The sequence below is a fragment of the Staurois parvus genome, unplaced genomic scaffold, assembly GCF_062004578.1.
Source record: "Staurois parvus isolate SC_StPar_1 unplaced genomic scaffold, SC_StPar_1.0 ptg000299l, whole genome shotgun sequence".
In the NCBI taxonomy this organism is placed as follows: domain Eukaryota; kingdom Metazoa; phylum Chordata; class Amphibia; order Anura; family Ranidae; genus Staurois; species Staurois parvus.
In genome coordinates this window covers 8,607,914-8,635,754 of record NW_028318095.1, presented here as the reverse complement: position 1 = coordinate 8,635,754, position 27,841 = coordinate 8,607,914, and the positions used below count along the sequence as shown (strand labels likewise).

General features: G+C 38.9%; 1 protein-coding gene across 1 annotated transcript; it reads left to right on the top strand.

Annotated features, from left to right (window-relative positions):
* The first annotated feature begins 1,960 nt into the window (after window positions 1–1,960).
* VGLL3 (vestigial like family member 3) lies at window positions 1,961–27,511 on the top strand. The gene is made up of 3 exons (XM_089682920.1): window positions 1,961–2,200; window positions 21,926–22,172; window positions 26,706–27,511. The coding sequence occupies exons 1-3, from the start codon at window positions 2,108–2,110 to the stop codon at window positions 27,236–27,238; spliced, it is 873 nt and encodes a 290-aa protein (XP_089539046.1). The 5' UTR covers window positions 1,961–2,107; the 3' UTR covers window positions 27,239–27,511.
* Window positions 27,512–27,841: the final 330 nt, after the last annotated feature.

Sequence of the window (27,841 nt, the reverse complement as noted above, 5' to 3'; positions counted from 1 at the left end):
ATACATTTTGATCATAATGGTAGCCACACATGCTTTGATTTTTGTTTTTCAGTCAATCAGATTATGAAATTACATGGTGGAAACAGAGAATGCGGACCACATCCTCCAGTGTGACATATTGATTGAATGGATTGTTGACTATAGATCCATTATTCCTATTGGAAGAGATAAACCAGAAGAAAAAAATCAATAATTTATCAAAGCATATGCAGCCACCATTAGATTATAAACTTCCTAAGGGCAGGGACTGATGTGAAAGTACAATATACACTGCTGAAAAACATTATAGGAACACTTTGAAAACACATCAGATCTCAATGGGGAAAAATATCATGCAGGATATCTATACAGATAGGGACCGGGTAATATGTTAGAAACATAAGGATGCCCTATCGTTTGATGGAAATGAAAATTATCAACCTTCAGAGGACTGAATTCAAAATCCACAAATCAGAGTGAAAAAATGATGCAGCAGGCTAGTCCATTTTGCTGAAATTTCATTTCAGCAACTCAAAATGGTACTCAGTAGTTTGTATGGCCCCACGTGGTTGTATGCATGTCTGACAATGTCGATGCATGCTCCTAATGAGACGACAGATGGTGTCCTGGGGTATTTCCTCCCAGATCTGGACCAGGGCATCACTGAGATAATAATAATATACTGTACATAATATAATATAATATAATATGTAAGATGTATAATATACTGTACATCATATAATATGTAAGATGTATAATATACTGTACATACAATATAATATGTTAGATGTATAATATACTTTACACAATATATAAAATGTAAGATATATAATATACTGTACATACAATATAATATGCTAGATGTATAATGCTATACATAATATATAATATGTATAATATGCTATACATAATATATAATATGTAAGATGTATAATATGCTGTGCATACAATATTATTATTATACAGTATTTATATAGCGCCAAAACGTTTGCTCAGCGCTGAATATAAAATTTAAGAAGTATAATATACTGTACACTATAAAATGTAAGATGTATAATATACTGTACATAATTTATAAAATGTAAGAAGTATAATATACTGTACACTATAAAATGTAAGAAATATAATATACTGTACACTATAAAATGTAAGATGTATAATATACTGTACATAATATATAAAATGTAAGAAGTATAATATACTGTACATAATATATAAAATGTAAGAAGCATAATATACTGTACATAATATATAAAATGTAAGAAGCATAATATACTGTACATAATATATAAAATGTAAGAAGTATAATATACTGTACATAATATATAAAATGTAAGAAGCATAATATACTGTACATAATATATAAAATGTAAGAAGCATAATATACTGTACATAATATATAAAATGTAAGATGTATAATATACTGAACATGCAATATAATATGTAAGCTGTATAATATTCTGTACATAATATATAAAATGTAAGATGTATAATATACTGTACATAATATAATATGTAAGATGTATAATATTCTGTACATAATATATAAAATGTAAGATGTATAATATACTGTACATAATATATAAAATGTAAGATGTATAATATACTGAACATGCGATATAATATGTAAGCTGTATAATATTCTGTACATAATACATATGAAGTAGATGGTATGTTGCAATCAGTACTGCCTCTTCTACAAATGTGATGTTCCTTCTGGATGGAGTAGAGGAGATCCGTGCACCCATCACACACACTTGTATCTGCTCATCATCCACACACACGGATCGCAGTAACTCTCAGAGATGCTACAATGAAAACTTAATTCCCTGTAAGAATCCTCCATCGGCCAACCAGAGCGCAGAGCAGTGTGAAACTTTCGACCAATTAGATGTGCGGAGGGTGGCCCCGCCTCCAGCCCCCTGTCATTCTCCAGCTGGGAGCAGAGCAGCGGATTGGCCGAGCCGTGCATGTCTATTGTGTGCATGCTAATAGAGGCGCCTGTGTGCTCCGCTCGTCCGTCTATAAGGCAGCGATGGAGGCGGCATCCGGGATCAGGGGATGTGACACCCTCCTAGGATAGCACGATTCCGGGACTGTGCGGGGAGGACAAGCCGGGGGTCCTGCAATGAGTTGTCTGGATGTTATGTATCATCACCAAGTCTATGGGATGCACCAATATCTGCCCGGCACCGCAGCCTACTATCATCATCACCCGCAGGTGAGTCCCTCTTCTCCCACACACAGCCGGCTACCATCCACCTGACCGGTGACCAGGGCACAGGGGACAATCGGGGAAATTACTATAGTAAATAAGGTGAAGCTATGTTTACTTTCAATGCCAAATTATTTGTAAAGGAAACAATATCCCAGCCATGGCACCACCTGCCTGGAGTTTGCATGTTCTCCCTGTGCCTGTGTGGGTTTCCTCCGGGTACTCCGGTTTCCTCCCACACTCCAAAGACATGCTGGTAGGTTAATTGGCTCCTGTCTAAACTGGCCCTAATATGTGTATGCATGAATGTGAGTTAGGGACCTTAGATTGTACACCCCTTGAGGGTTAGGGACTGATGTGAATGTACAATATATGTAAAGTGCTGCGTGAATTGACGGTGCTATATAAATACCTGAAATAAATTAAATAAATAACCAAATTTATGGTTGAAATTGAGTCAATGATGGAAGTAAACACAACTTCACAATATTTACTAAGCTAAGTGAATCAGTACTTTACACACTGGACCCCTTTTGTGAAGGACCCCCAGTCTTATAGTTAGGCATTTCCAGCCAGTGGGTGTCTATTTTTTGTAACTATTATTTATTAATATTATTATTATTTTAGCAATAGTAGTATTTTTGCTGTTATTAAAATGTAAAAATAATAAAAACAATAAAAATAATAAAAATACTACTACTATTACTAATAATGTATGCATTTGAAAGATAGCATTAGAAGGACGTTTGAATCCCTCCCCCTTGTGAAAGGACTGATCTGGCTCTGTGTTCTCTACATCTTTGGGGGGTTGTAGTTAATAAATGTAAATGATTATCCCGTCATAGACATACTAAATGCTATATATTAACAGTAGCCCCTGGTATATTTCAGTATAGGAGAATATATGATAGAAGTGTATTGGATAGCATAGACGATGGATCTGCTTATCAGTTATTCTGATTTATAGAAAAAGAGGAAAGTGCAACCAATCACCTCTCATCATATGTGGCCATACATGTACCAATACTTCATGTGATTCCACGTTGGTTCCTGTGGCTTTAATTCGATTATCTTTTCAAAATGATCACACACATGCCCTTAACAATCCCGATATTAAACTTTTATTGGAAATTTTAACAAAAGTCATATATACTTTCTATTTATTTCATATATATATATATATATATATATATATATATATATATATATATATATATATATATATATACAAGGAATAGATAATTGCTCCATTAACAAGATAATAATGTAGCAGTATTTAACAGAATGAGCTCATTGCAGAAATATGTAAAACTTAAATAATGACATCCTGCAATAGTTAGGCAGTATGACATGGTTTTCAAAATAAGATAGAAGCTACGACATAACTTCTTCTGTGGTCAGTCAATACATGGTTATGCATATACTGTACGTGGTCAGATGTATGCAGTTTATGGTAGTGATCTGTATCAAGTCAGCATCACTTGTATCTCTAATGGCTTTAATAAAAAAAAAACCCACAGCCATGTCCCAAAATTGTTTTCATTTCTAGCATAGTTCTGCTCACAAGTCATATGTTCTGGAATGATTTCCTTTTCAGTTAAAATAAACTCTGTCTAAAACACAAATGAGATGATGACAGCATTCTGGAGTAATATTCACCAGAGTCAATGTGAAAGTAAAAGGGAACTTTGCAGGAATGAAGCTCCGTGTAGGTGACCCTATAGTGTTTATACTGTGTACATGCACGTTACTCTGGTCTAAGAAGTAATTCATTACTGGGTATCAGGGTTTGTTTATATTATGTATTCTGTCATAAAAATAATTAAAATTCCTGAGGTTTTTTTAATTATAATTAAATTATACTTTGATGTCCCCCCCCCCCCAAAAAAAAAATATAGAGAGAGAGAGACGGCATACAATGTCTATCTATCTATCTATCTATCTATCTATCTATCTATCTATCTATCTATCTCTATCCATGTACCATATATATATTAAATTATTGGATCAAGCACTAGCTGCTGTTAAATATGAAGGATATAGCAGATGGCAGGAAACTGGTGGCAATAATACCAGTTATATAATATAATAATAATTATTTGTATGATTATTAATTTAATGGTATTGAGATGTAAAAAGCTAAATAATAACAATAAATAAATACATAATAATAATAACAACATATATATATATTTATTTCAGGTACTTATATAGCACCGTCAATTTACGCACTGCTTTACATATATATTGTACATTCACATCAGTCCCTAACCCTCAAGGGACATACAATCTAAGGTCCCTAACTCATATTCACATACACATACTAGGGACAATTTAGAGAGAAGCCAATTAACCTACCAGCATGTTGGAGTGTGGGAGGAAACCGGAGTACCCGGAGGAAACCCACGCAGGCACAGGGAGAACATGCAAACTCCAGGCAGGTGGTGCCGTGGTTGGGATTCGAACCAATGACCCTAGTACTGCCAGGCGGAAGTACTAACCATCTAGCCACTGCCCATCTAGCCCAGTGCTGCTCTCTATTCCTTTCTATTCCAGTGTTGCATTTGCTGGACAATCAGCTGTGGAAAACCATTGGTTTCTGAGCATTATACTAACTTTTCAATACCATAGTAAAAAAAAAAAAAAAAAAAAGGCTTCATGTCACTATTTTGTTCTTGATCACTGCTCATGATTAATTAGTAAAACTGTCATTATTCTTCATTAAAGGACACGACAGCGACGCAACTAACATTTACAGGAGAGGTCTGCAATGGCGGACTTCATGTTTCTCTTGTGACAGCTTTGCCTTAATATTTTTGTACAATAATCTGAATACAGACAGATGAAACTGAAGTGTTTAACTTGATATAATTAGAGAACATCCGCCTCTCTAAGTACTATGTTGTTGGGGGCGCATTCAGTTCTGACACTTTGGGGGGAGATTTACTAAAACTGGAGCACTCAGAATCTGGTGTAGCTGTGCTCGGTAGCCAATCAGCTTCTAACTTCAGCTTGTTCAATTAAGCTTTGGCAATAAAACCTGGAAGCTGATTGGTTTCTATGCAGAGCTACACCAGATTTTGCACTCTGCATTTTTAGTAAATAACCTCCTTTGTGACTATTTCCAGTGAGCCAAAGCAGAGTGTTCATTGCAACACATCATAAGCTTATGAAAAATTATACAACTAATATAATTACTCTCAAAAATAACTGTTCAACATTCAAATTTCATATGTCAAAAATAAATATTTAAATAAGTGAACACAGTGGAGTAGATTTACTAAAACTGCAGCACTTAGAATCTTGTGCAATAGTGCATGGTAGCCAATCAGCTTCTAACGTCAGCTTGTTCAATTAAGTTTTGACAATAAAACCTGGAAGCTGATTGGTTTCTATGCAGAGCTGCACCAGAATTTGCACTCTCCAGTTTTAGTGAATAACCCCCAGTGTGAGTGTGAGGCATGTACTGGAAACAGCCTGGTGTGTATTAAATCTGTAGATGGCTATGTAATAGAAGTGTGCAGTAGTATTGTGGTGTCCCTGAGTACAGAGCAGTGCTGGAGCTGCTCAGTGTGACCAAATGTTACCCCGGGAGTGATGGAATGTAGTACGGAGCAGACACAACACCACCTGCATATTACATAACATACCCTGCACTCACTGCACTGAGATCATCTGCTGTACTGTCTGCATCCAACCGTATTTATCTCTCAACTGTTATTAATGGAACAATTATTACCCTATATACGTATATACAGAATATAATACATTGCCAATAATCAACATACTTATAACACTCTGGGGTTGATTTACTAAAACTGGAGAGTGCAAAATCTGGTGCAATGGGAGCCAATCAGCTTCTAACTTCAACTTGTTCAATTAAGCTTTCGCAATAAAATCTGAAAGCTGATTGGTTTCAATATAGAGCTACACCAGATTTATGTGTGCACCAGTTTTAGTAAATCCCCCTTTTGTGCTTGATTTCTGAATGTGAGTTTTCCAGAAATGTGTCAAAATATCACACACTCACAGACGCTTACACTTCTCTCTGAAAATAAATAAATACATATAGTACATACTGTACATAAATACATTAGTAAATAAAAGGGCGCTCTACCTAATATAAAATGTGAACCTCTTAGTTTACTGAGCAGAGATCCATAGAACAGTATGTAGAGTTTTCCTTCTCATATTTATTACATAATAAATAAATAACATGATTATTATAATAAAGAATAAACCATAATAAGCCTGGGTTCACACTGATGCAGTGCACAATTTGCACCAGTTCCTGTGTGAATTCCGCACCGCATCATAATCTTGGACTATGGATTGGATGCCACTCCACTTCCTCAAACTAAATCTTTCCAAAACTGAGCTCCTAGTTTTCCCCCCAGCCCGCACCCCCCCCCTCCCCCAACTTCTCCGTCAAGACCAACAACACCACCCTCAGTCCCTCCTCTCAAGCCAGAGTACCAGGTGTCATCCTAGACTCCAATCTGTCCTTCCAGCCCCAGGTCCATTCGCTGACAAACTCATGTAGACTTCACCTCCGCAACATCTCCAAAATACGTCCGTTCCTAACCCCAGAAACCACCAAGCAACTCATTTACTCCCTCATTATATCACGCCTTGACTACTGCAACTCCCTCCTCATCGGCTTACCTCACCGCAGGCTATCCCCACTTCAGTCTATCTTGAATGGTGCGGCCAGACTCATCCATCTTACTAACCGCTCCATATGCGCCACCCCTCTCTGCCAATCCCTCCACTGGCTTCCGATTGCCCAACGGATAAAAGTCAAAATGCTAAAATTGAGGTTTAAAGCTGTTCATAACACTGCCCCAAACTACATCACTGATCTGGTATCCAAATACCACCCAAAACTTACTCTCCGCTCCTCACAAGACCTCCTACTCTCTAGTTCCCTGGTCTCCTCCTCCCATGCCTGTCTCCAGGACTTCTCCAGGGCTTTTCCCATCCTCTGGAACTCCCTACCCCAATCCATCAGACTATCACCTACTCTCCTCACCTTTAGGCGCACTCTGAAAACCTATCTCTTCAGAGAAGCCTACCCCACCCTCAGCTAATACTGAACTCCTCCACTCCTCCTACCACTCCATCCCCCACAACTATTTCATCCCGTACCACTATCCCCTCCCTCCTAGATTGTAAGCTCCAAGGAGCAGGGCCCTCGAACCCCTCGTGTATTGAATCATATTGTTACTGTACTGTCTCCCATTATAATATACAGCGCTGAGCAAACTGTTGGCACTATATAAATCCTGTATAATAATAGTAATAATAATAATCTCACCCCGTTCATGCGAACCGCTGCAGGTGTGTATGTTAGGTTAGCAACACCCTGAAATCTGTTCGTAAAATGCAGTGCCATGTGCAGAATCGGATTGCATAGGTGTGAATACCCATGTGATCCGATTCTAGTGCGGCCAAAAAAAGGGTACTGCATCTTTTTGGTGCGGATGTGGTGTGATTTGAACCATACAAAATGTATGGCTCAAATCACACCGCACAGAATTTGCATGTGATTTGCACAGGAATGTGGTGCGGTTGCTGTACGAATCACATGTGGTACGCCGCACCGCAGAAGCGTGAACACAGGCTACATCAGGTTGGTAAGTAGAAAGACTGTACATATTTAATATAGATAGACAGACAAATAGATGTTCTTCTTTAATCTGGCTGTGTAATGGTAGCACTGGGTGTTGGAGACCTAAAATTGTCTTTGCCCCCTCCGATCAAAAATGTTGAGTTAAAGTATACCATTTCAAAAAATCCTCCTGCCTTCTCTCTAACTTCCTCAATACACATAGCTACAACAAATCCCCCCTAAAAACGCACACACACACACACATAGAGACCTATATCTGTACCTACCTACCTCTTCCAATGGCTGCAGCTCCCATGCTATCTGCAGACCAGCCAGTAAGAGTCTAATGCCAGGCTACCTTCACCTCTCAATGCACGTCTATGGGATATTGGTGCCCAGCAGCCCAGCACTAGATTGTTACTGGCCAATGATGCAGACAGTGTGAAAGATTACAGGCACCAGATGAAGTAAGTATGGAGTGGTGGTGTAGGTGGAAGGATGATATTGGAAGTGGGTAATATGTAAAACTGTTTGTAATAAAGGATAAGTTCACCTTTGGGAACATGTTACATGTTCCACCTGTTTTTTGGGTAACAGGTGGTAACATGTTCCCACTGCTGCAGCGTTTCCCCCAATCCACTGCCTGTAGTGACAACAGGCTGGGGATCATCTCCCCGAACAACGCTGATCTGCTGATCGCCGGTGCAATATTTACAGGCTCCTAATAATAATAAAAAAAAATTAAATGCACATTTTTTTTACCTGCAAAAAGATGTGCATGTATTACTTTTTTTTTTTATAAAGGTGAACTCATCTTTTAAGGGAGCTAGGGATTACGGAGCTGAAGGAATTTTTTAAAAAGATAAATTAGTACTTTGGGGCTCATGTAAACTTGCAGTTGCAAATTAAATACGTGCAATTTGCAATTTAGCGCCCCCACAACTGCTCCCCCAATCTACAATGACAGTGGAATGAGATGTTCATATTCCACAGTTGCAATGCTTTGCACCACCCGTGGCAAAAACTATCCAACATGCACCCTTTAAAGCAAATGAGAACGCTGAATGCAATGCAAGTGGTTGCAGCACATTTGTGCAGCAATTATGGGGTTAAAACAGGCAACGAGATAATGTCACATCGCCTCCTCACCGTGTCTCTGTTGTGGAACCATTTTTGGGTGACCATGTCCCGCGATTTAGTGTGCGCAAACGAGGCGTATTTATTGCGTGGAAAGTCGTGCCGCGTTTGTGGCAAAAATGGCCTGCGTTTTCAGGTGCCATTGAAATGAATTGCACCTGGACACATAATTGCGCGTTTTCACATTTTCACAGTTCGTTTTCAAATCGCAGGCAGAATCGTGGTGATTCCGCACGCAATTTGAAATGCCCTAATGTGAATGGAGCCTAAAACTTGCCTAGTTCCAGACCCACTTGTACGGCACATAAAGAACACTGGTTATATTTACTAGAATCTTTATTACACACAGGCCCCATTGAGTCTGTCTTCTGTAATCATATAGTATATTTAACAACTAAAGCTTTGCTTTATAGACTACATATGTATAAGCTGCTTCTGGGAGTGTCAAGGAAGGATGTTGGCTACAATGTGCAGTCATCCATGTCTACAGATGTTACCTTTCATCAGTCTAGAGCAGCTAGAACATGGGAAGAAGACCTCTGATGGGTGCTGTGGGTTGGCATCCCTTGCACATTGCTCTTTTCCCATTGTATAATGCCAGCAGAAAGTCCCCAGTTCCATGGTGTCTGAAAACTCTACGTCAATCAGACAATTAAAAAAAAAAAAAAAAATAGTCATAGCTTTGTGGAGTAGTGATGGGATGAAGCAATGTGGGGATTCTTATCAGACTGACTGCAGACTACAAGCATGCACAGAGCGTGGGTGTGGGGCGGAGCTAACGCTGACTTGGCCAAGACACGGCAATCACTGGAGAGTAGAGAATTCTGTTGCTGCATTCCACAGAGTTTTATCATTATTAAGCCCAAAGATCATTCTTTACATGGGAAGTATCTCTGACAAAGAAAAATGCTTGCCAGTAATAGGGAAAACAGCAATCCCTTTCAAAGCTGTTAGAGGCCCTATATTCATGGAAACATTTTTTAGCCGTATATGCTTATTTTAAATGACATCTTAAACATGATTATGTAGAGGGAACCTGCCTGAGGCTGAAGTGTCCCTAGTTATAGTTCATTTTGTGGCTAGGCTGTAGCCAGCCTGAGCTTGTTTAGAATTTCTGTGTTCTGTATGTTTCTCCTAAACTCCCAACATTAATTGCTTCAGCATACTGCCATTGAGATGTCACTAGTACTCAGGGCTCGTTTACACTTGCTTCATAATATGGCATTGGACAAGCTTTTTTAAAGCACTCTGAACACCAATCAAAGCCCCTGTCACTAAATAAAAGGTTTAGCTTACGGTCCTATTTATACATTGCGTTTGCTTTGCTTCAAAAAATATACCCCATGACGCTTTAGTGGTGCTTCCAAGTGTCTTCAAAGCCTCCATAGAAGCCTATGACAAAGCTCACTTACAGCCCCTGCAGCTTTTGAGGGGATTTTATTCAGCTTTAGCTTTACTTTGTTTTGGAGGTATTGCAGGTATGAGACACACACACACACACACACACACAGAGCATCTGCCAAGCTTCATTAAATCTTCACAAAAAGTACCACCGAAGCATCACCAAAGCACCACCGAAGCATCAAAAACACAACAAAAAAGCATGTTGAAGCAGTAGGCACTTTAATGTGTGTTGAAGTCAAAGCAAGTGTAAATGAGCCCTTAAAGTGAGAACAATGGAACAAGTTATGAATATGTATCTCCAATACATATCACTGACGGTTTTTGTCCAGAGGTAGAAGGGTGATGGATAAATAGAAGGTTTTTCCCTCTTGGACTTCTGCCTTCATTTGGGAAGTGTTCTCCAGTAGTTAGAGTGGAAAGATACAATGTAAGGGCTTATGAATATTTATTCTGCCTTAGCCAATCACTGACAGGTTTATTCCAGTGATGCATGCTGGGGAAGGAAATAAATAGTTGGGTTTACCTACTAGAAGGGTCTCCTACCAGGATTTGTGGGTTTTCGTGCCTGGGCTTCTGCCTGGTGGGGATGCCATCATGAGAGGATTTTCTGTTGTAGATATTGCTCCAGCCAGGGTCCTGTGTTAAAAGCTTCATGGATTTAAGTTGCCTTGATGGAGGGTACATTCAGAGGGAGCAAAGTAGGAATATGGCTGCCTGTATGGAGCATTTAGAAAGAGTCATCTGAGTGGAAAAGTGTCCTGGAGAGCTGGGTAAAAGCTAATGGTGGTGGGCACTGCAAGAAGTTCTCACTGCTCAGTAACCAAAGTACCCAATGACTGCCCACATCGGCCTAGAGTCTACTTGGAGGAAGAGGAAGATTCAGATGGCCATTAACCAAGACATTACCTGCTCTCATAGGGTCATTGGAATTTGTCTGCTCTTAAAAGGCCAACATGAACTTTAACTGTCCCTAGTAAATCTTAGCTATTTTTCCTAATTTTGGACAACCTGTACCCCTAACCCTCTCCCTGGAAATGATTACGTAAAAATAAACTTTAATAAGACAAAGGTGACTGGTACCCAACTTTCTTCCTTACCCTAAAATAAGCCAAGAATTCTGCCGAGAGAAGAAAATGCTAGCCTGCCACACCATCTAGGGGTCATGCTCAACCACCGAGAGAAGAGAAGTGCTACATTTACATGAAGTTTCTGCCACCTCAACACAACTGAATGTTAGGGAACACAATTTGGTTAGACTGTGTGTAGACTTAACATGCTGGGGTCATTGCTATAGTCCCTAACAAGAATCTGGTCAGCTTTGAGTGGCTATGTCTTCCACCTTATATCCATGGGAGTTCTGAAACGTTGAGGTAAATATACTGACTCCCATTAACTCACCTGTGTGCTTACATCTCTGTGACAGTGGTGTGGACATTGGAATGTACTTTCCACTATGGCAAGCAGTAACGAGTCAATGTATCTGTGAAGGTTCTCTTTTATCTTTAGATACTACTAGAGTCAATGCTTCATGCAGACCTCTGTAAAATATAGTGACACTACATAAATGATAAAGTAACAATAACACTGGAGGAGATTAGAATATTAGCCTGATCGTATTGAGACAGGATGTGGTGAAGCCAACTCCAAGTTTGGGGTTAGTCAAAGTTATTTTCCCAAGCTGGAAAATATTTGCAATGATTTCCATACCACATCAACAATGATAGCAGACACTGTTTTTAGCATTCATTTTAAATCTGACCTCCAGGCACACTAATGCAACACTGTATTCATTAATAAATCCTTAAATGCATATTTGTAATTCAAACAATGTAAGCACCTGAATTTAACCTGGTATCACCTTTTTCCAATGCCCACTGCATTACCTAGACTGTTGGGTGGGAGGAGCAGGGCTGAAAGCCAATCCAGTAAGTTGAATGCAAATATACTGACAGGTAAGGCTGGCCATACATTATACAATTTTCTTGTACAATTTTCCTTTAGACTTACCAAAACCATATAAAATGAGGTCAAGCCTAAACACTTTTAATTTGTGTGCAATCAGGCAGGCACTTTCACTACATAGTTGAAGGTAAATCTAAATAAAATGGAATAAGAAAATTGTATAATGCCCAAGCTCAAGTGACAGAAGTCAGAGCGAAGAGAGCAGAGTGAACAAAAGGATAACCTCATCAGTCTGCTGCTGCTCTTTCACTGTCTAATCAACAGGCTGCAGGCAGGATGGTATCAGCAGTGTATTCCTTAAAGTCACACTAAACAATATCCTTATTCTCCAAAAAATATTCAATACACATTCACTACTTAATAGCAATTAATCTTCTAGATTGTAAGCTCGAAAGAGCAGGGCCCTCGAACCCCTCGTGTAGTGTATTGTTGCTGTCTTGTCTCATGTTCCTGTCCCCCTGCTATTGTACAGCGCTGAGCAAACCCTTTGGCGCTATATAAATACTGTATAATAATAATAATCTATTTTTTGTGAAATAGTTTCTTACTGTGGTTTATCTGCCTCATTGTAATGTTCTTTGTGATGTCCTGCACTCTCCTTTTCCCTCTTGCTTCTGTTTGGAACAAGCAGTGCATGTTAGTTGTAGTCATGTACACTACAAATTCCTTAGTCCATAGTCCATCTTGGGAGTGAGCAAGAAAGGGTGGCTACAGACCATAGAGAATGAGCAAATTTGCGTAGCCTCCCTTTAATACAAAGTCAGATCACAGGAAGAAAAAAAAAGACACAAATTTGGAGATTTGAAGGTTTGAAGGAGGCTTTAGCAATACAATGTGATTTAATATGTTAAGAATGCACACTTAAATTGAATTTTTCTTTTTAAAACCAGAGTTTAGTGTCACTGTAATTGTTGTTGACAAACGTGGTGTCATCCTTATGGCTGTATGGCAGGGCTCTGTAAATTTTTTGGAATAACAAAAGCTCACAAAAATAAAAAAAGAAATGCAGTGTTACCTTAGTATGTAGTATAATTTGAATAAAAAATACATATATATATACTGTACATATACAGTATATATATTATGAGGCTTACATAAAGTAAAGTCTGACATAACTTATAGCGTCCTATTTGATTTTAGTAAAGAAAATGTTTAAGCCCCCCTCCAGCTTAGCACATCTTCTCCAACATTTACCTGTCAGTTACGTCTTCCAAATGTTGTGTCATTCCCCTGCTGGTTAGTGTCAGTCATTGTCCTCATTATCCCTTTCAAGTCGCAGAAGGAGGAAGTTGCCCCCTGAGCAGGGACTCTTTAGTACACAAGTGGGTGGACAGACATCACTCCATCAGTCCTACTGTAGAATGCTGAGTGCTCTACTTTCTCACGTAAATGTCCACTATTGTGATGTTAAAACATGTTCCTTGGAATGAAAGTAAGATTCTACAATTAATGGGGCTTCCTTCAAAACATCAGACATGTCACGGACAGTGCAAAAGAACCCGTCTCATAATATTCATCATTTTCACAAATATTTTTCTACAGTTTTTTTCCCAATATTTCTCATCTGGACATTTTGAAAGGTTCACTTGCTTGTGTCTGACTGTCATAACCCATTTGATCTGCCCTGGTCAGTAAACTTAGAGATGGAAGAGATTAGGTAAATACAGAAAAATCTCATAGCGGTAACCTTTAAGGTGACCATATACGCTTCGATTTTACTATCGAATCAATGTGTGATTTGATCAAAGTGATCGAACCTGCAAACAATCAAATAGCCATAACGTCTCTTCCGATCGATCTAAACTTGATTTACATCAGATTTGATAAAACTGAGTGGATCAGCCAGGCTGGAAAATTATCTGTCGGTTTGCATCGATCAGAAGCACCAATATACTTTGTTCATGACTACCTTCACATTTCAATCTATAAGATTTTGAAATTAAATGTTGGAAACAGAGACAGAGTCATTAACTTGTGATCATATCTTAACTTATTATCTAAATCCACTTCCCCATGTGTGGCAACTCGACCAAATGGGTTGTCAACTATAGGCCGACCATTCCTATTGGAAGAGATTGATCAAAAAAGAAATAGATCATTTCTCGAAGTGTGTATGACAATGTCATAAGACAATGTCTCATCTTAAATTGCACTTTGTGGAGGCTATATCTGATCTGATCATGCAAACACACACATACACACACCTATTAAGTGGCAGAGAAAGGAAACCAGAGCACCCTGAGGTAGCACACAAAATCTTGCTGCTTGTAGAGTAGGGTCTGATGGCAGTCTATGTGTGCTTTCTTTGGTCTAGGAACAATTTGCTATAGGGAAGTCCGGAATTGCTCGTCCTAAAAGTATAGCTGTCAGCTTACATGAGAGCCTTGGAACAATTTTAAACACCAAGGGGTGTACCACAGAGCTATTTGTCCTGTGAAACTGCTTGTACTTCCATTAAAGGATAAAGGATAAGTTCATCTTTGTAAATACACTGAATACAGGTGTAAAATGTAACATGTTACAAATGGTGAACTCATCCTTTAATGGGGGCAAAATCAACTGTTACTAGACTATTTGTTTGCCTGTTGAAAGGTATTCATACATAAAAATTTGGTTTGGGAAAATAGCACATTAAGGCTACTGGATGGAACAGACAATCATAGTATATAAGTATGTATTTCCTATGATGAGCAGCATCATCTAGTGGTAATAATGTGGTATTTTCCTGATTGACTTTACTTTATAAGTGAATAACATTAGACCTTGAAAAGAAAATAGACTAGTAACTCTCGACTTTGCCCTCCAGTCTCAGATAATGAATGTACAGTACATGGACAGATAGCTCTGCATTTTTTTTATGAATACACTTCAATACATATACTGTATGTTTCCTGTTGGTGAAGAATACCAACATCCAAAGCTTGTTCGTCCCTCCTACCTTTTTTGGTCTTGATCAGTCACTATAAGGATCAGCACTAAAGAATAAGAATTCTTTGTTAAACATGGCTTGTTTTAGGAGTTTCAGCAGTTTATGATATAATAGATGTTATCCAGCATCTTAGGTTTGGGAGGCCTACAGTATAGTGATCCCATTACTTGGCATAAAATGGTTGGCAGGCCAGTGGTTGGCAGGTTAGCGGTTGGAGACAGTGACAGCTGGTATGAGAATGACCAAACCTCCCTGCATCCACCAAATCTTGGATACTAATCTGATATGATTGTTTTTTTCCCTATAAATTGAACAAGCCACCAGTGGGTACTTATTGTCATTTAAATAATCACACTTTTATAATGGCAGAGCCTCACTTTTCAGGAATTTCTTCTTTTTTTTATTATGTACTTGTATGTTCTCCCTGGCAGAGCAGGAATTGAAGGCTAAGGACATCCTTTCTCCTGTCTCCTTTATCAGCTCAGTGCTGATACCAAAAGCTGTCAAGCTTTTTCAAGATTACTTGAAAAAAAAATAAAAGCTTTCTTGATTTATAGTTTGCTTTCTCCAGAAGCCTGGACAGAGTGCTCATTATCAGCCCAGAGCTCAAGCATAAGTGACATCTATGCAATGTGGTGCAATAAATTGCACGTCCATTGTTGTGCTCTGGAGATGGTTATTAGAGTGGCCTTCAAAATGAATGGCAGTCAACACATTATATTGCGGTTCATGCACTACAATGCGGTAATGCACACTAAAACACATACTATGCGGAATGTTACTGCAACAAAAAGATGGAAACCAGGCATAAGGTTTGTTCAATCCAAAAACAACATATCAGCCAGCTAAACCTCTCACTAGCTTCCTAAAAGTTGAACGAAACTGTATCTGAGCACCACAAACTGAAAACGCTATTTAATTCCTTTTTGATATTCAAAGAAAACTCACCCATCCACACATGTCTCCATCAGGGCTTTTTTACAACGGGAACATGGAGGAACGCAGTTCTAGCACCTCCATCACTGACTGGATTAAATGGTTAGGGGTACTGGTGTATGTTTGTGGGTCTATTGATGCTGGGGGCTACGGGATCTGTTGCACTTGGGGTGATCTGTTGTTCCAAGGGTCTATTGTTGCTGATGGCAGATCTATTGCTGCTTGTGGTGGATCTATTATTGCTGGAAGGAGTCTTATGTTTCTGGGAGGTATCTACTGTTGAGGAAGGGGTTTACTGATGCTGGCTGCTGGAAGATCTGTTGTTACTGGCAGGAGTCTAATCTTGTTGGTGGGGTATATTGTTGCGGGGCAGAGGGAAGGGGGGTTAATTTTTTCTTGGGGGTGATCTATTGTTGCCGGCTACAGGAGATCTATGCTACTGCTTTTTTTTTTTATATTAACACATTCCAAGTTACTTAACACCACAAAATGATATTTGGTTCTGTATTCTCTAAAATGACCATATTGGGAGATGAGTATGGGGTGGAACCAAGGGACAGGAACCAAGGGACAGGTGGGTATGAGGTGGAGACAAGGGGTGATTCAGAAGGGGGGAGTACCTGCACTTATTCTCTGAGCAAAAAAGCCCTGGTCTCCATGCTTTATTTTGTTGAGAAATAACTTACTTAGAATTTCTGTCTGCAGCCATCTTGAGTAAGGGCAAATAATTCATGTAACATTTACTTCCTGGAATTCATCTGCCCTTAGGTCAAGCTTTGAGACAGGAGGGTGTGCTTAGCTGAGAAAACCCCTCATTCCCTCCTCCCCTCCTCCAGATGAAAGAAAAAATATGCCCAGGAAGAGTCATGGGTTGTATGACATCAGTTTGGCTTAGGACAGAATTCAGGAAGCAACTGAAGAAAAAAATGTTTAAAACAAGCAAATCTATTTACTAATGCTAGCAGCATCGTAAGGATTAAAAATAGTTCATGTTGATTGGGAGAGTTAGGTTCCACTTTAAGTTTACATCCCACAGATATTTCACTGACAAGATATTGCCATTGAAGTTCCAGTCTATGTTCTTCTTCACCATAGAATCTTTCTCTTCCTGCCACAGTCTCTGGAATTTTAACCCATTGGTGCCAGCGCCTCCCAGCCCTTTAAGGGGTTTCAGATGCCAGGAGGTGGGGCATGGTTTGTGATTGGCTGTCAAGAGGTCACATGATCAGAAAGCTCTGGTTCACAAGTAATGATGGGGAACTTTTCTTTAGCTGTTGGTAACTGTGTCGGGAGCGCTCTCGGCACAGTTCTGTTTTTATTTGGGTAGGCATATATGCTACCTCTTGGCATTAATGCCCACCCACCTAGAAGGCGTATACAGTGAAGGAAATAAGTATTTGATCCCCTGCTGATTTTGAATGTTTGCCCACTCACAAATAAATGATCAGTTTAAAAATCGAATGGTAGGTGTATTGTAACACTGAGAGACAGAATAGCAACAAAAAATTAAAAACAAAATGCACGTCTAACAAATTATGCACTGATTTCCATGTTCATGAGGGAAATAAGAATTTGATCCCCTATCATTCAGCAGGATTTCTGGCTACCAGGTGTCTTTCATACAGGTAACAAGCTGAGATTAGAAGCAGTCTCTTAAAGGAAGTGCTGCTAATCTCATTTTGTTACCTGTGTAAAAGACACCTGTCCACAGGAGCAATCAAACAATCAGATTCCAAACTCTCCATCATGGCAAAGACCAAAGAGCTGCCCGAGGATGTCAGTGACAAGATTGTAGACCTACACAAGACTGGACTGGGCTACCAAACTATCGCCAAGCAGCTTGGTGAGAAGGTGACAATAGTTGGTGCAATCATTCGCAAATGGAAGAAACACAAAACAACTGTCAGTCTCCCTAGGTCTGGTGCACCATGCAAGATCTCACCTCGTGGAGTGTCAATGATCATGAGAACAGTAAGGAATCATCCCAGAACTACATGTGAGGATCATATCAATGATCTCCAGGCAGCTGGGACCACAGTCACCAAGAAAACAATAGGTAACACACCACGCCGACAAAGATTGAAATCCTGCAGTGCCCGCAAGGTCCCTCTGCTCAAGAAAGCACATGTCCAGGCCCATCTGAAGTTTGCCACTGAACATCTGAATGATGCAGAGAAGGACTGGTTGAAAGTGTTGTGGTCAGAGGAGACCAAACTCGAGCTCTTTGGCATCAACTCAACTCGCCGTGTTTGGAGGAGGAGGAATGCTGCCTATGACCCCGAGAACACCATCCCATCTGTCAAACATGGTGGTGGAAACATTCTGCTTTGGGGGTGTTTTTCTGCTAAGGGGACAGGACAACTGCACCGCATCAAAGGGATTATAGATAAAGCAATGTACCATCAAGTCTTGGGTTACAACCTTCTTCCCTCAGCCAGGGCATTGAAAATGGGTCGTGGATGGGTGTTCCAGCATGACAATGACCCAAAACACATGGCCAAGGCCACAAAGGAATGGCTCAAGAAGAAGCACAATAAGGTCCTGGAGTGGCCTAGCCAGTCTCCAGACCTTTATCTGATTGAAAATCTGTGGAGGGAGCTAAAAGTTTGAGTTGCCAAATGTCAGCCACCAAACCTTAATGACTTGGAGAGCATCTGCCAATAGGAGTGGGCCAAAATCCCTCCTGAGATGTGTACAAACCTTTTTGCCAACAAGGGATTTGCCATCAAGTACTAAGTCGTGTTCTGTAAAGGGGATCAAATATTTATTTCCCTCATGAACATGCAAATTAGTGCATAATTTGTTAGACATGCATTTCTTGTGAATTTTTTGTTGCTATTCAGTCTCTCAGTGTTACAATACACCTACCATACAATTTATATTCTGATTATTTCTTTGTGAGTGGGCAAACATTCAAAATCAGCAGGAGATCAAATACATATTTACTTCACTGTATATGTGTGCAACCAGCGAGAAGAAGTTAAAAAAAATGTGAATTGCAATAGAAAGATTGAGACCACACTGGCCATGGTAGGCGTTTAAGGAAATCAGAAAAATCAGTTTTGGGACTGGCCCTTTAATTTGTAATAAGATGTTTAATATATTGAATACTGACCAGTACTATGTCTTCCTGTAAAGGTATCTTTCCATGCTTCTAAATTGCAGTTTACATACTGTACTCCGCTAGCAGTCAGCTTTGAAGCATCTAACCTCACAACTCTGAACATAGTCCTAAGAAAATGTCAGGCAGAGGACCTGACTCGCAGATCATGGAAAAACTAACATTTGTCTTTTTTTTTTGTCTGTATTTTGGCTTGCTCTGTTATGTAAGAAACCACAAGCTGCATGCCTTAGCGCGTGTGTTAGCGGAACATCAGATTGGCCTGGATATGGAATGGGCTTGGATGTAAAAATACCTTACGTAGCTTCACATGTATACACAAAACTTCTGTTTTATTTAATGGAATATCATTGCAATTACTCTAGATGTTTAATCTGTCAAAATTCAGCTCAGTGTTTGTATTGCTGTGATTTATTTTGAAGGTTTCATTATTCTCTTTTAAAATAGCTTGCCATCCTTCAGTCAGTCTAGTAAAAGACCCGTTAAAAAGACATTGATGAAAATATGTTTTCTTTTTCCGTGATTACTTCCATACAGACCCAGCATCATGGGGAGGAATTATGAGGCAAGGGTCCTCAACAATGCATTATATGGTCCCTAAAAATACTTCATATAACATTTCCTTTTATTTCTTCAATAATAAGAGTGCCCACCGGTTAAATGAAAGATACAACACACCCCATTTGTGCAGTACTTGGTGCCAACTCTGTCTTTATAGCCACCTTTTCCAGAAAATAGCCTGTGCAGTAAAGGTGACACAGTAGGTATTAAATAATTGTGCAGCTATGTAAAATGTTCCCAGTTGGTAATCCATATCCTGCTTTGTAAAAAGTTCCCAGTTGGCGATACCCATGTCCTGCTTTGTTGTTGGACATGAAAACCATTGGCTACAAGTCCAATAATGCTGGGGGGTTTCACAATCTACCTACAAGACAAGGGATTTCTAACTGGGAGTTTTTTGGCAAGGCTTCTGGGGGAAGGCCAAAAGACCTACAGGTATGACAACAAAATGTATAAACCAAAAATGTGTTGTGCTCTTCCTTTAAAACTAAATATACATATAAGTGCTTAAGTAATAAATAAATTATCAATTAGTAGTCTATAGTATTATCAAGTTTAAACATTTAAAAAATGTTTTTAAAAAAGTCTAATGTGAATTGGTCAAGCAATCATAAAGTGGATTTTGGCAAAAGTCCAGTGTAAATATATCACCAAAATTAGAAAAGTGACATCCTCTGTAAATCAATGCTTCAGTGCTTCCACCACCTTCACACACATCTGCTTACCAGAAGCTCAGACCCCATGATGGAGGTTTGAAAGTGCTTTGATTCAGTCCCACAGAACCCACATGGATGGATGGATCTCTCCCAGATCAGAACTTATACCACTAATGTCCAGCATTACACAATATCTCACATGGATGAAAGAATCTCTCCCAAAGAAAACTCTCAAAAATCCACACATACATAGAAAACACATAGAAGGGACCTTACCATTTATTAAAAGCAATTAATATACTCACAGATTAAATACATAGATCATCACACAACCACAGCCCTGCTGCACCGAGCAAGCGTGATGAAGTCACCACTAAGCTCCATCTTACGTGTTTTGTCGTTGTTCAGGGTCACAAGATTGACTATTCATTTATCATTTATTTATTATTTAACCACTTTATGTATATTTAGTTTTAAAGGAAAAATGCAACACATCTTTTGGCTTATATATATTATATATTTTTGGCTTATCTATATATCCAGACTTCTTATCACTAAGAGAAGCATCCCCTTCTCTGTACAGCAATAGTAGGAATACTCCAGTAGAATTGTGGGGGTGGGATTATTGACTGCTGAAACTTCAAAGGGTCTTCAGTTTACACCCAAAACAGTTTTGGCAATATATATATATATATATATATATATATATATATATATATCAGGGGCGGACTAACAACTCATGGGGCCCCTGGGCAATAGGGGATCATGGGGCCCCTGTGTCCTTGCCCAAACTCAAAAAAGCCTATGAAAAAGCTACCAGGGGCATCTCATGGGGCCCCCTACTGACCCCGGGCCCTCGGGCAGTGCCCGAGTTTCCAAATGGTCAGTCCGCCCCTGATATATATATATATATATATATATATATATATATATATATATATATTGAGAAAGATGGACTGAGCTTCATCGAAATGTCAACAATAAAAACACTGCTGTTTGATTTATCTCTGCTGCAAGACGCATGAGTGCCTATATACCTGTTTTGGATATATACACATTAATGGCTGTGACAATGTTTCATCTATGTTGATGAAAACTCAACCAATAAAAGGGAGAACAGACCAGAATAACATTGCTGAGTAACTTTTTGCTATTCTCATTTCAGCAAGTAATTAGCAGAATTTTTGCAATTGTGTTATAATTTATAATAATCCCTTAAAATTCAACTGTTGCTGTCATATCTTTTCATAAAATGAACAAGATATGTAAAAAACACAGTTACATGACCTCAGCTGATAACACAAAATATAATACTATTACTGACTCTAGAATTAGCTCAGCCATAATCATCTGTATTCATTTTAAAAGACTGCTTAGTGAATTTGAGGTTTAATAAGTTTTTTTTTTCCTCCAGAAAAAGATTGCAGCATATAGTAAGATGCAAGAGACATTGGAGGTGACTCTTTCAACCAAGCAAGAAGAGGAAGAGAAAGAACAGCCTGCAGAGATGGAGTATCTGAATTCTCGATGTGTCCTCTTGACCTACTTTCATGGAGACATTGGAGCAGTTGTGGATGAACATTTCTCAAGAGCCTTGAGTCAATTAAGCACCTTAAATCAAGAAAACACCAGCACTAAGATCAAACCAGGAGCTAGTCGAGGTAAAGATAAAGCTTCTTATCTGAACATTCTATATTATTATCAGATTAAACATACTGTATATTTTTCATATAAACTATATTGTGTATAACATTCAATAATGTAGAGGGTAATTCCTCCTGGAAAAACTATAGCATCATTTCTATTGACTGCAATAGGGCATTTATGGACAGCCAGATATTTTGAGCAATAAAGAATAAAATCCCTTTTATTTGAGGTATTCCTAGAACTATCAACATACCTTCTATTTAGCGTTCTTGGACCTTCTAACTTTACCATTCTTTGGTCTGCAGAAACCTTATCTTGTACGTTCAAGTGCACTTTAAAGTGTAAAATACTTACCTAATCCAGCAATGTAAGACAGCAATAGGCATCTATACGTGCCTTCATCAGATCTATTTTCAGTGCAAGCAACACAGATGTCTACGATCCAACCATCGTCCACCTCCTAAACCTTTCAACTGACCCATTGCTATGATGGGTAGTCTCACTAGTCGATAGTAAACCTTTGAGGGTAGGCCAGGTTTCCAGCACACAACCCCTGAAAATATGTGAATATCAGAGCACCTGCAGAGTGGGGGTTTTCTGACACCTGGGGTGCTCATATTGGAAATGGCCTGATGTGTAGACTTCCAGAGATATCTGCTATTTACTAACAGAAGGGGCTTTGATATAGAAAGTAAATGGTATTTATTGGTATGAAAGGCAGTTTTAGCTTGTACCGGAGGTGGGGCTTATTAATATACTATAAAATACTCAATATCATCAAAAAAGGGTGTGTTGCATATATTTTCCAAAATCCTGCAGAGGTTTATGAAGATAGTCTTAGGTGCAGAGGGAAATGTCAGAACAATGTAGTAAATTTCATGATCATCCAGTCTTTAAAAACTGCTAATTAATCCATAAATTGAATAGTTATTATTGTATGTGGAATCAGCTTCTAATTAGGCAGGTCTATGTGAAAAAAAGACACAAAACAAAACAATCAATTATATAAAGCATAGTCTTTCTTATAGTACATGCTTACATAGTATCACATTTTCCTGCTGATCCCCAAACACATCTATACTAATATTACTGAACAGAGTTTAATAGTCTATAGTTCCACTTCACACTGATGTGAATCTGATCTAAAAGGCATAGATTTGTAAGTCATCTGAAAATACATTCACATCTTTCACATCTATGCGGCGGGATTTTGATCTGGTTAAAAAAGGTCCTGTGCAAGTTTAGTGCAGGTGCAATGCAAAAACTCGCACCTGTCAAAACACAAATCGCACTGTGAAACTGCATTGTGAAATCATATCAGTTCGCGCCACATCAGTATGAACCTAGCTCTAAACAAGTTTCCCGTGTAGTCCAAAATATAGATAGTGCAGACACATAAACATTGACACAAAAATGTTGGAAGAAAGCTGAACTCCAGGATAAGAAAAATCTTTTCTAAATCTAAAGAGTCATGTGTATTCTTACTTGAGTCTTGGTGTGCTTTGTGTATTTCTTCCAGATCTGTACAGTAATAAAATGTGCAAGTTTGTCTCTGAGCAGGAGCTTCCTTTCATGAAGACCAGTCACTGCTGCTGTATCTACTTTTCCAGGGTGACTGGTCTTGTCTACGCCCTCTTTTGTAGTTTTTTGCAGGAAGTATAGTGGGTGGAGCCTTCTAGGTCCCTCCCACAGCTTTGCTCTCTGCATAAGTACTGCACAATGATGATGTCACTGTTATTTTAACAAGGTAATCACTGGGTTTTGGTGCACACAAAGTGGATTTTTATATCCTTTGTTATTTTTTTGAGGAGCATGTTTAAATAAAGATATTTGTGACCGAAGTTCAGCTTTAATACTCTTTCTTTTAGACATGGAAAGACAAATCTAATCCAGGCATCCAATACTGTTCCCATGGGATCTTCCTTCTTAAAATAGCTGACATTTTACTTATAATTAGAAAAATGAGTATGCTCAACCCCGAACAAGGAAAAAAATTCTCCAAACTATTATTCAGTAGGCAGATTTATCCATTCTTCAATACAAGGTTTCCCATCTCTGTCATGACTATAAAAGGCATTTTCACTATTTCATGAGTTCACCAAGGATGATTTCTGATGTTTTATTCACATTGTGTTGTGTCTGTTTCAGCATGATTTTTTTTTTTTGGTTTGTATCTTATAATGTTTACATTCTTCCATATTATACATTCCTTGTGAACAAAATAAGGTGTAAGAAAAGGTGGGCCTGCTAGTTTTGGAGATTGTTAAGTGAGATCTACAAATACTATTCAGTCAAATGTAATAGTGAAATACTCAGAGATGCCCACTAGTCTTAGTGGTAATGGGGACGTAGAATTAGGGGTTGTAGCACAAAGAACAGAGAATGTATGATTCTAGAACCTGAGGTTTGGGTGGGACATGGGTGTCTATACAGGGGGCTTCTGTAAGTTCTTCCTGAGTACACACTGTCACATATAGTGGACTGACAGATGTATTACCATTTACAATGAACAACTCAGAGGGATTTCACAAACAGTGAGCAATGGTGTCACTGTAATCAAATCATTGAAGTAGCCAATGTAAGAAATTACATATATGATGCAATATGTCAATAGCATTAACAAATAACAGCATCTTTTTTTGCTTCTCCCTTCCTATGACTTGCTTTTATTATCTGTTGATTTTGCCAGTAGAACTGTTGACGTTTCTCTTTCTATAACGGGCCAAGCTGTCCAACAAAAGGGACAATTACAGAGGTTGGGACAAAATATGTAAAACTGATAGGCAGTTTTTTATTCATGTAGCGTAAACCTTTTTATGCCAAAATAAAAAAAATGATGTATCTACACTAGAATTGTGCTTTAAAACTGAGGTATGAGTTAAAAAAAAAATCATACTCACCAAGGTAGATACAGCATTGATCTGATGCTGCATCTGTCCCACACCACTTCTAAGACTAAGAACTGAGCAATCAAAGACTGCTCAGTTCTTAGCCCTCAGTGAACAGAGAGCCGGTGACTGTCAGTATTCGGTTCTCTGCTCTGCCCCTCCAGTGCTCACTGGAGCTCTGGGCTGTGAAGGGGGCAGGAGTGGCTGGCTCAGGCTCTCAGTTTCTTGCTGAGAATCTGAATCAGCTGACGGCCTAGGCTTCTAGGTGGATCCTGACTTTAACGTTGGGATCTTCCCACAGCCTGGGCCGGCAGAGTGACATCAGCCGATAGCAGACTTTGGCTGGCCATACACTATACGATTTTCTGTCCAATTTTTGCCCAATTTCCTTTAGATTTACCTTAAACTGTGCAGTGCAAGGGCCTGCCAAATTGGATACAACTGAAAGTGTTGTTTGGGTTTGACCTCCTATTATATGGTTTTTAGTAAATCTAAAGCAAAAATCTTAAGAAAATTGTATAGTGTATGGCCAGCCTTAAGCTCTCTGTAAGTTAAAAATAGGTATCAGGATTGCAGAACGAACTGCACTGCTGTGTTCCCAAGGAGAAGTACAGCCAAAATAGCTTTGGCTATACTTCTCCATTAATTTGTTTGTTTCCTACTTAAAGTCCAAAACAACATGTCCATCTAAGAATACCATGTCCATGGGACTCAGAAAAAAGAAAAACTGCTGTGTTAATAACAACAAACTGCATTATGAATGTAATTTCTGATTTTGCCTATAAAGTGCATACACATTAAAGTGCATTTTTAGTATAATGTTGTTTCAACAGTTATATAGAAAATGTGTATATTCCTAGCGGTAATATTAAAATATATGTGTCCCATAGTTATTCCCAGTTTGATGGAATTCTCTTTAAATATACCAGGATAAGGAAATAACATGTTTGCTTTACAAGAAGGTTTTTTTTTTTTACTTTATTTTTTCTTAGTTTTATTGGCTAATCATAATTAAAACATCATATTTCCATGTTATAATATTAGCACATAGGTACCTACTGGAAAATACTATGGACATTTGGGTTGTCTTTGATAGGCAGTGGAGCTCAGTAGATTGGTAAAGGACATCGCACTGTATATGGAACATGACTGCAATGTACTTGAATTCCAACAGGTCCCTACAGTTTGGCTTTGGTGTGTGTATTACAGTCATACTTTTCATATGTTCAATGAACTGTATCTGCAGTGTAAGCTTAGAATAAATATGGGTTGACATATATAAACAGGCCAGTTTTCCATTAGAGCATCTATCAGATGAATCCTTCAGTACAGGCATTAGGATGCATTCCACATGCTATCCATCTGTGTGTATATTTGGACCTTCTGTAACCCCCATAGTTCCATTGCTAGTGGCACCTTGGTGGCTGCTAATCATAGGGATGTGATTAGATAGGCTTGATGCCAACAGAAGCTGGTACATTTTGCAGTACACAATTTGTGATTGTAAGGGCTCTTTAATACAAGTTCACTCCTAAAGTCTCAGTAAATGTTATAAAAAATAAAATGAAAACTATAATGCCTTTTTAAAACATAATAAATCACTGTTCCCCCTTTTCTGAATGGAATATTGACATATGATATGTTTGTTTTTGTTTTCAGAGAGCCCATCCATATCATGTCAAAGGACTAGTCTACCTCCATCCTTATGGACAAACTCCTATCAGTCGGCTCCAGCTTGCCTGGGTGGAGTTCATCCAGACTTTGGCTCCACGACAGCCAGCACCCTCTCAACTACAGAGCACAGCAGCTGGCCCGGAGATAACGTTCACCAGACTGTCCCACATCCTCCTCCGGTGGTGACGGAGTCCTGGCACTATCCACTGGCTTCACCAACGACATCACCATATGCCCACATGCATGACATTTACATGTATCGGCACCATGCTCATCCTCATATGCATCACCATCACCACCATCATCACCATCCCAGTTCCCATGTGGACCCACGGTACGGACCTCTTGTAATGCCCTCGGTGCGAGCAGCCAGGATTCCAGCAGCTCAATGTGACGGAACTAAAGCTGAAGCCACAACCCCTACCATGGCTACTCCAGCATGGGCTGGGGCATTCCATGGCACTGTAGACATTGTACCAAGTTTTGGCTTTGAGACGGGTAATGGCTTTTCTGCCTAAATAAAGTATTTTTGTATGTGGACACTACAGCTGGAACATCCTGCTTTGGATCCTGGATGCTAGCCTTCTTGTTACCTGTAAAGAATGAATTTTAGCTGAATCTGCCTTAAAGGACACCATTATTTTGTTTCCCTCTGAAAACAAAATGCTTTATATGTTTCCCCAGACCTGTTTTGCATTATGTCTGTCTTTGGTTGACTTTTTTTCTGCAAAGCCTTCTGTGAGTAACTGAAAAAATAGACTTTTTTATATTAAATATTAATGATTTCTTAATCTGTTTTCTTAAGCTTCAACTTATTTGCTTGTGTGTGGTCTGTATGTATGTATTACTGCACCTCTGGTGAACTGATTAATACCATATCACTCCAGGGAAAAATAATGAGTGATTTCATGACCTACAAAACAGGTGTGACAATTTTTGTAAAGCCCTCTGGTTTATTATGAATGGTCTATGGACGGCATGCTTGTGTATCTGAAATCAAAATGAAAGCGGTGCCAAGATATGAATGGGTCTTGTGCCTATACATATCTTATTTGTTTGTGTCTTAGGATATTTTATGACCTGTGAAAATATATGAAATATTTCTAAACTGCCTGTAACTG